This window comes from Glycine soja, chromosome 2 (assembly GCF_004193775.1).
Source record: "Glycine soja cultivar W05 chromosome 2, ASM419377v2, whole genome shotgun sequence".
In the NCBI taxonomy this organism is placed as follows: Eukaryota; Viridiplantae; Streptophyta; class Magnoliopsida; order Fabales; family Fabaceae; genus Glycine; species Glycine soja.
In genome coordinates this window covers 17,339,505-17,349,457 of record NC_041003.1, presented here as the reverse complement: position 1 = coordinate 17,349,457, position 9,953 = coordinate 17,339,505, and the positions used below count along the sequence as shown (strand labels likewise).

The 9,953-nt window shown below is 31.8% G+C and overlaps 1 protein-coding gene across 2 annotated transcripts; it reads left to right on the top strand.

The window, feature by feature from the left end:
- LOC114391094 (dihydroflavonol 4-reductase-like) lies at positions 1 to 5,261 on the top strand. Of its 2 annotated transcripts, XM_028352088.1 has the most exons (7): positions 1 to 120; positions 214 to 338; positions 1,234 to 1,403; positions 2,164 to 2,358; positions 3,122 to 3,281; positions 3,941 to 4,133; positions 4,840 to 5,261. In XM_028352088.1, the coding sequence occupies exons 2-7, from the start codon at positions 221 to 223 to the stop codon at positions 5,021 to 5,023; spliced, it is 1,020 nt and encodes a 339-aa protein (XP_028207889.1). In that variant the 5' UTR covers positions 1 to 120; positions 214 to 220; the 3' UTR covers positions 5,024 to 5,261. The 2 variants fall into 2 exon arrangements, with proteins under 2 accessions (XP_028207889.1, XP_028207883.1); XM_028352082.1 differs by lacking the exon at positions 1 to 120 and having other exon boundaries at positions 133 to 338.
- Positions 5,262 to 9,953: the final 4,692 nt, after the last annotated feature.

Here is a 9,953-nt window from a genome sequence, read left to right as displayed (position 1 = left end):
TTTTTGTTTGACCAAAAATTAAAAAAATTATCTCCATCATTTTCATCGTGCCGGTCCTCACTCCTCGCTCCAACAACCAATGCCTACAACTACAAGGCTACAACAAAGCATCTATAAAAGGTTCTCCCCCACTCCAACATGTTTCTCATTCCTTTTCTAAGTCGATTAATATTTACAGAGTGAAGATTTTATTTTTCTTTCTTTCTTTGGAAGATAAAGAATGGGTTCTAAGTCCGAAACCGTTTGCGTTACTGGGGCTTCTGGTTACATCGGATCATGGCTTGTCATGAGACTCATCGAGCGTGGCTATACCGTTCGAGCCACCGTACTCGACCCAGGTCTGATTCTTAATTTCATCAACTTAATTTCTTCTTATTCTCTAAATTCACCTGTTTAAATTATCAAGATAATATACATCAGGAGTGCTCTTTGCTCTTTATTACGAAAATATTTAGTATGAATTTGCACATGAATAAATTATAAGATTTGATTTAGTGATTGAAAAGATAATTTAAGAGTTTAAGAGAGAGTCATAGAAGAAGAAGATTCTAAGTTCGAATTTATCCACTAACACAATCAAGTTTCTTTACGAAATCCGAATTCGTACTATTCAGTGTCTTTGAATATATAATATAACGTGTTATATGTAGTTTATAGCAATGAAATGATAATTATACGGGAGATGTGGGAAATTAGTTTTATATATAATTAGTTATATTATGAAGGTGGATGAAAGGAATAAAATTAATTGTATATTAGAATAATTTAGGAATAAAAAATATATATAATAAAATGGATAATTGTTATAAATGAATACTTATTTTTCTTTTAGTTATATGCATACAATTGAATATATGCGAAATTATTAAGGGTAAAATAGGCAAAAATAACATGAAATCAAATGGGGTTATAAGATTATTGATTTTATTATAAGTATAGAAGCGTAAATTATTAATAATATACATGATTAGTATAGAACTATAGAATATTACAGAGTCAATCACCAATTTTGAAAATATAATAACCAGTCATCAAGTTGGTTCTTAAAATTAATATAGTGGAAAAATGGTCTTTAAAATTATATATTATTAATCAATTTAGTTTTTGAGATTGTAATAAACAGTCAAATTGGTGTCTAAAATATAATAAAATTAAAAAATAATTCCTAAAGTTGTAAATTATTATTTGTATAGATTATTACATTACATTAATGCTTATGCATGTGCCCTGCAGCTGATATGAGGGAGGTGAAGCATTTGCTGGATCTGCCAGGTGCAGAGAGCAAGCTGTCTCTGTGGAAGGCAGAACTTACAGAAGAGGGAAGCTTTGATGAAGCCATTAAAGGGTGCACAGGTGTTTTCCACTTGGCCACCCCCGTTGACTTTAAGTCCAAAGACCCAGAGGTACACTCATCCATTCATTCATACTTGGGTTTTCTGGCCCATCTATCAACCTCACAATTCATTTCTATATGTACCCCAAATTAATTTAAAGAGACAAACATAAATTGTCAGAGTGGAAGGAATCTGAATTGCTTAAACATGAGACTCTAGATTTTAATATATTTGAAGATGAAAAGACAAAAAGTAAGACAACTTGTTGAGTCGTCCTTCCAGACACAAAATATATAGTTCTGAAATGTACGTTTTTTTAAATTTGTTCTGAACCTTGACCATTAGCGCCACATAAGAATCTCTCAAAATATAATATAACTAAGGAATATTAATTAGGCTTAAATGAAAATTTTACCTCTAATTTTTATCATTCAAGTTTTTTTTTTTTTTTACAAATTTTATTACTCAAGCTTTCAATTTTTGCATTTTCCCACCACCATTGAAGAAAAAACAAACGACATCATTTTGTTATCATTTTTTGTGAAACACCATCCTTTTATTGCTAACGTGATGCTAAAATGTGAAAAAAATTAAAAACTTTATTGATGAAATTTACAGAAAAAATTAAGTGATAAAATTCATGAAATAATAAAATTTGTAAAAAAAATTAATAGTAAAATTCGAAAAACATGAAAGTTGGTAAAACTTAAAATTAAGCCTATTAATTGTGAATTAACATCTTAAAATGTGAATGCAAAATTTGATTCCAAATTTTAAGGAAAGGAATCTAACGCGTGGTTTCAAATTTGGTTGCAACTTGCAAGTGCAGAATGAAATGATAAAGCCTACAATTCAAGGAGTACTAAACATCATGAAAGCATGCCTGAAGGCAAAAACTGTCCGAAGGCTAGTATTCACGTCCTCAGCCGGAACTACCAACATTACTGAGCACCAAAAGCCTATCATTGACGAAACCTGCTGGACTGATGTTGAGTTCTGCCGGAGATTAAATATGACTGGTTGGGTTAGTAATTTTTTTTTATCGATAAATATTAGTTTTTGTTAGAAAGTTAATTGGATTAATTGTTTATCTCACTTCAGTTCTGTTTATGCTAGAACTTAAAATTCAATTTCCTTTAACCATCTATAGCAATGTTAATAGAAGATTGAGAGTGATATAGCAAGTTATTTACCATTTCTCATTTTTTTAAGAACATTGATCATTTCTCATAGTTGATAGATAGCTGGATTGTTTAATATATTGTTAGTGGTTTGATTTGTGGTAATTTGTATAATAAATACTTTGTTGGGAGAAGAAAAACACATTTTAATCATAATCTTTATGTCTTCAAAGAGATTAGTCCGTGAGTATCGCATTGGAGATATCCTTAATGAAAAAAAAATCAACATTTCTCTCATGAACTTAATAAAATTGTTATAAAATATACATAAATAATAGGTTAAATTGTTTTTGGATCCTTTTATTTTTAAGAGATTCAATTAATTTTTTTTAGATCGATAAGAATAGAAAACATGTATAAAGGGATTACGACAAATCATATATATTATTCGATCAACTAAACTAATTTTTTAGTGTTAAATTAGTTTATTTATTTTTTAAAATAAATTCAATCACTAGTCTTAAAAAAAGAGATAGAAAGAGAAGTATGTGATAAAATAAATAATGAGAAACAAAGACAGAGAAAAAAATATAAATAATGTAACTCAATCACTAATCTTATTACACGCAATTAATAATGTTTTTTTTTTTCTTGGTTCGAATGTAGATGTATTTCGTTTCTAAAACACTTGCGGAGAAAGAAGCTTGGAAATTTGCGAAAGAGCACGGCATGGACTTCATCGCTATCCTTCCAGCTCTTGTCATTGGTCCCTTTCTACTGCCAACAATACCTTCTAGCGTGATCAGTGCTCTTTCACCTATTAACGGTACATTTTTCTTTTGTGAGTATTAACGGTACATTTCGTAAACGACACGTCTTAATTCGAATATATTTTGTCCAGTTAGTTAAATTTAGGTTTAATAACTTCTTTTTATTTTGCTAAATTTACAATTTTATTCTACTTATTTTGAGATAAAGATAGTTGATATCTTTATTTGTAGAAAATTTGTAATTTTGATCTAATGTTTTTTAATTTCATGTACATTTATATTTTATTTTAATTAATTAAATTATTTTTTAATGATATATACCTTATGTTAGATATGATATTTAATTAGATCAAAATAAGAAAAATAAACAAAATAGTAGGTAAAATTAATAATTGTACCTAAATTGTGAATTTTCTAAATTAAAAAATAAAATATCTCTATTTTAAAATAGATATAATTTGAGTGAAATAGTAGCACTATAATTACATTTAAGCATACAAAATATAATCTGCAGAGAGGATTAACTTACAAATTTTATAAATCTTAATAATTTTTTTAAAATAATATATTTAGAAGAACGTAATCTTATTTCTCATCGGGACGATATTATTTTTCTTTATTAGCATGTTATCAGACAATATTATGATTGTTGTGAGAAGTAATTACAGAAATTTTTGTATCTATATATGCTGAAGTCGTACTCAAACATTCGCAGGAATTGAGGCACATTATTCAATCATAAAGCAAGCTCAATTCGTCCACATAGAAGATATCTGTCTTGCTCACATATTTCTGTTTGAACAGCCAAAAGCAGAAGGGAGGTATATATGCAGTGCATGTGACGTTACTATCCATGACATTGTAAAATTAATTAACGAAAAATACCCAGAGTACAAGGTTCCCACCAAGTAAGTCTCTCCCACCTACTTTAAATATCATACTTTTCAATTCGGAATATTAGATTCAGTACACATGAAGGTATTAGTTATACAACTAAAAAAAATAGTTAAAAATTAATTGTCAAGAATATTCAGTTAATTAAGTCGGCGGAGAAATATATATATATATATATATATATATATATATATATATCTTTAATATGTTTTTAAAAAATAATTATGAAACATTTTTAAAAATAAACAAATATTCATATATATCAGATTCACATATAGATAACTATGAATATTATTTAACTATTTAAAGTGAGATACGTGACAGACTAAAAAAAAGATGATAGAGATAACAAGGAAAACCAAAGTGAGAGCGGAATATCCATCAAACATCCTTTTTCTTTGACTGCAACAATCCAACATTAGTTGCTTAAATCAAATTCAACATTTGAAAAAGCATTCTAAGATTTGAACTCAACGAGAAAACAGTGAGCAATTTATAAGGGGTCTTAGTAAAGTAGAATTAATCTTAAAATATGAAGTCTAAAACTTCCTGTAAACAAAACGAAAGTATTACATTCTGATACAAAGTTAAAAGAGCTTTTCTATTAGAAAAAGTTTAATATTTTCAATAAAAATATTCTTAAAAACTCTTCTAAATCGTATCCAAACAAACACATAAGAATAAAACTATTGTTGGGCTAATTGTACATTGGATTTTTAGGTTTCAGAACATTCCAGATCAATTGGAGCCCGTGAGATTTTCTTCCAAGAAAATCACAGACTTGGGATTCCAATTTAAATACAGCTTAGAGGATATGTACACTGGAGCAATTGATACATGCATAGAGAAAGGGCTTCTTCCTAAACCTGCAGAAATTCCAGCGAATGGCATCGAGCATAAATAAATATAGGTTTTCATATCTTTGCCTTGGTGATGGCTATGAATGTTGCTTTTCTTGTTCAGTTTCTTTAATGATGTTTCCGTTTTGTGAATTCGTAGTCAAAATTGTAAGTGGTTTGTAAGACCAAATTAGTTATCTACAAATTGTTTAATATTATCACAAGACATTTTTTACGGTAAGTCAATATCTCAGAGCTCGAGGCAATTTAAAATATATATAATATGCCGCCATTGAATTCTCATTATATAAGCTCATACATTAGAGATTCCTGGATTTGATTAAGTCAAAAATGGTGTATATAAATGCGGATAATTGATAGTATTTTTATCTAATTTGGCAAAATTTTCTCAAGGTGATGCTCCTCCATGGATGGTGATGAGGTGTATCTCTTAAAACATTCTGATGCTCAAGTTAGTGATGTAAAGGTGAAGTAGGTATCAAAATATAAGTTGGATTAAGAGTTAGTTTACTCCAACCTTAATAGCCCATTTTATATAGGAGAAATTGGATTATAACATCTCAATTTTCCTTATAAGATATTGTAAATAGGAAAAAATATGATTTTATCTTATTTTCCTCCAATAATAGATAATATCCGATTTTATAAGATATCTCTATCTTTCTAGTAGAAGATAGAATTTTTCTCTTACCTTAATTATATCAGTCAAATTCTCTAGATTCCGAGTAGGCTACTCAGTCGGCCATCAAGTACGGAGGCTTGCTGAGTCTAAGTAACGTATGTCCCTCAAGCTTTGAAGTTGGCTGTAGGAGCTTTGTAAAATCTTTTAAGTCCTCTACTTTGACGTTGCTATCAATCACCTGAGTTTGAGTAGTACACATATTGATCTATTAGTAGTCAAGCCCGAGAGGGGTTTTGATTTCCTCTTTAGCCAAGTATTACCTTAATCTTAAAGGAAAATGGACGGGGTAGTTGTCTTCTGTCGAATCTGTTAGGTTGAGTATTTGAAGAGACATATGGTCAACTGCTACTTTGTTTAGACACATTAAATGTTGTCATATGTTCTCGAGGAAAGTGTAATAATTACGTCTTTTCTTGTTGAGATGTTTTTAGGATACTTGAGGGTCACATCCATTTGGCCCATTGAATAGGGTATCCCTATTTTTTATTAATGAAATAATAGCACTTTTTCTTTCAAGTGTCTACTCGAGGGTCACATTTCCTCTTCCACCTATCATAAGGTTGGGTGGTATTTGACTTTGGGTCCCTTGAACCGAGTGGCATTCGATAGGTCCCAGTTGTTAATCAGTCAAGTTCCTTCTTGAAGGGCCTTTGTTAAGACTCAGTAGTACACATGCACCCCAAAACTTTGAGTCAAGAGAACTAATACATGTAGAAATACCCTACCTTGGGTTCCTTGAGTCACGTGTTGGTCATTTAACTCATGTTGTCCCAAAATGCTCTTAGGGTCAATCCTAGATGTTTAGTAAAGGTCATACTCAAATTTTTGTTAAATAAGCAAGAATGTTAGATTGGCTAGACCAAAATGCCAAAAGGTCAAATTAAGTTGGATGAATGGTTAAATTGACAACCAAGTAGGTCTGGTCGAAATGCTGAATCATTTTTTACTTGTTTGCATGCATGCCTTTATCAACTAAGTACCACATAAAATCCTATAATTTAACTAATTAGGGGATGATTGGTTGAGCCAAGGGGTTCATAGATCCTCTTCATTCTACCGAGTAATTGCAATTATATCAAGCCCAGAGGTTCGTAGACTCTCTTTGGTCTACCAAGTAATTTTAGTCCTCAACTACTTTTGTTGGAAGTCTGTTAAGCTGAATAATCATGGAGTCTTCGGTCTTTCTTAATGGTCGTTTTGACTCCAATAAACTTGGAGTTCTTGGTTTATTTGGTCATTTCAAATTCCAAGTGTTGCCATCCTTCAATCTTTGAGTTAAGGATCGCTTAGTCCAAGAAACTGATAGGTTTACTATAATATTCTCGACTAGTTAGTCTCAATTTAGTCAAGGTTTGTTTAGTCCAGGTAACCAATCCGTCTACTTTGATCCAATATTGTTAACTAGTTGGTATTAATCTAGTCTTAGTCTAAGAAGCCAATGGGTCTACTTGGATCTAATTTTCTAGACTAAATAGTATCAATCTAGTCGGAGTTGACTTAGTCCAAGAAGCTGATTGATCTACTCAAATCTAATATTCTTGACTAGTCGGTCTCAATCAAGTCAAAGTTGACTTAGTCCAAATAGAAAATAACTTTGCTTCACAAATAATAAGCTAATGAAAATTGTATATTAGTCATTTAGTGATTTTAACAGAGTTTTGCTTCACGCATTTTTCTTGCGCTCTTGCTCTATTTTTCTTAAGTTACTTCCTCGATGGAGATGACCTTTGATAGACTTCAGTGAAGGATTCATTACGGGATCAATTTCCATGAAAACCTTCTATACTCTTTTATATTGTGCTTTTCTTAAATTCAAACATTAGCAATTCAAAAAAGAGAAAGGCAAATAGAATTTGAACGAAACAATACACATGCATTTCCATTTTTTGTCACACTTATTCTTTGAGATTGAATCTACAAGTTTCCTTTAAGACAATGTGTTATACTAATTTACACAGGGGTGGACGCTAACCAGATATAATGTGCTGGATGATAAATAGAAACATCATTCTTTCTATAATTGTGGACATTATTGAATGTTGTAAATTCCTTTAACATAATGATCCCGTCCACTTGTCAAAACTAATTAGGATATCAATAATTTATACTTATTGTTATGTATCAAAATCCAAGGTGGATGAGACGCGGGTTGTCCTGACCTAACATCTATATGTAAACGATGGTGTTTGTTTATGCTTTAATTGTTAAGTGGTATACCATTTTAGTATGTTTGTTTTTAGTAAGCTTACCCTTGCATTTTTGTACGTGTGGTTCATGCTTGAGATGATCCTATATCTGATGTAAGTGGGGAGTAGATGGCTAGGAGGCGGCCTGATGTCTTTAGAGACTTTGTGGATAGGCTTACCTGGATGTCAAGATGTGTTTCCATCTGTTGTTTCTTTCTTAGCATCTTGTATATTGTTGACCGACTCAGAGTCAAGGAAGTTTATCTTCATAGGGTTGTCATTTCTATATGTGTGTTTTCAGGAGATTTCAGTTGCTCTGATGTTGTATAAGTTCATGTTATGTTGGAGTACCATTAGACTCATAGTATATTCAGTTGTATATGTGTGTGAGTATGTGTGTGTCTGTGTGTGTGTGTATGTATGTATGTCAGGTGGTGCTTTTTTATCTTGATATCTTGCACTTTATGTTTTTGTTTGAGACGCAAAAATTGAAGAGTTTTAAAGGAAAATAATGTTTTCTGCTTATGATAGTTCATAGTTCCATGTAATGGTGGTGGGTTGTTACACCAAAATCGTTTTGGTTCTTCAATCACTAGCTAGAACACCCAAAGTTAAAGTTAGTGGTGCCCAAGATCTAGAATCAATCGAGGCCCTATAGATGGAGTCTCTTTAGCCTCAACGAAAAATTGAGAAATCTCAAAGTGAAGCTGAAAAAGCCTGGAGTAAGGTGGAGTTTGGCAACCTGAATCATCTGGTTGAGTTGAAAGCTAAGAAAATTATCTACATGGACTCCTTGCTCTTTAAAGGCCATTCTTTTGTGACGAAGGATAAAAATATATTACAACAGGAGTTTTGGAAGCTTATCAAACAAAAGGAAAGTAGTCTCCACCAAAAATCACAGGCAAAAGGGTCAGCATAGGCGACAATAATAATAGTTATTTTTATTCTCTAATGAGAGCTAGGCAGAGAAGAAATCAATTGTTGGCGTTGAAGACAAATGATGGACAGGTGGATGATGTACATGGGGTCAAAGAGGAGGTTTAAAATCATTTTCTAATAATTTTCAAGAGTATGTAGAGATAAGACCCAATCTTGATGGTATTGATTTTTGGATGTTGCAACCACAAGATCATGATTTCCTATAAGCTCCTTTCTCTGACGAAGAGATCAAAACTTCAATTTGGTCCTATGATGGGGAGGACCAAACAGTTATAATCTCCAATTTTTAAAATCAACTTGTGACATTATTAGGGTGAATTTATGTGCTAGAACTCACAAATTCTATAGATATCCCAAGCTTTCAAAGGCCTTTACTTCTTCATTCACAGTGCTCATCCCCAAATTAGACCAACCACAAGGGCTCTTAGAATACCACTGATGCAATCCTCCCTAGGAAGGGACCAATCACCAGAGCCATGAGCAAAAGGCTCCAAGAGGATTGGGTTAGAGCTGCTGAAGAAGACCTTAGGGTTCTCATGAACCTCAGGGTAGATTTCTGAGCCCATGTGCCAAGGCTGGGTCCATTTATCTTTGTACATATTAGATTAAGATTTTATTATTTTTGGGCCTTGTATTTAGGGCTCCATAATATAGGTAGGGTACCCTAGAAATGTAGGATTTTTCAGCCCTTGTATTTTAGGGCACCTAGAATAGTTTTTGTATTAGGGGTGTTTTTGTAATTTCACATGCATTAAGTGAATATTTGATGTGTGTGTTTGGAAATAAATTTAATTGAATTGGGAGAATCCTAATCTAATTAAATTTTAGAGGGGGAGGTGAGCATTTGCTTCCTACACCCCATGGCCACATCATATAGTCACACTTTGTGCATGTCCTTCATGCTTTACATGCCTCATGACACCTAAGCACACTTAGTGGAGAATCTTGGACTTGATCTTGGATTAGTGGGTTGAACCATAGCTAAAATTCACTAATCATAATTAGTGAAATTTTGGCTCCACAAATTCAATTTCAAATTCAAGTGAAATTTTAATAGAAATTCAAATTTCCCTCCAATTTTGTGTGACACTTAGGCTATAAATAGAGGTCATGTGTGTGCATTTTTTAAACTTTGATCATTTGAAAATTACACTTCAAAGTTCAGAC

Bases quoted from the DNA above. Each gene is read 5' to 3' on its own strand.
- LOC114391094 (XM_028352088.1), top strand. From the start codon at position 221: ATGGGTTCTAAGTCCGAAACCGTTTGCGTTACTGGGGCTTCTGGTTAC. The intron at 1,404-2,163 runs GTACACTCATCC...TTGCAAGTGCAG, and splicing joins TTAAGTCCAAAGACCCAGAG to AATGAAATGATAAAGCCTAC. The intron at 3,282-3,940 runs GTACATTTTTCT...AAACATTCGCAG, and splicing joins TGCTCTTTCACCTATTAACG to GAATTGAGGCACATTATTCA.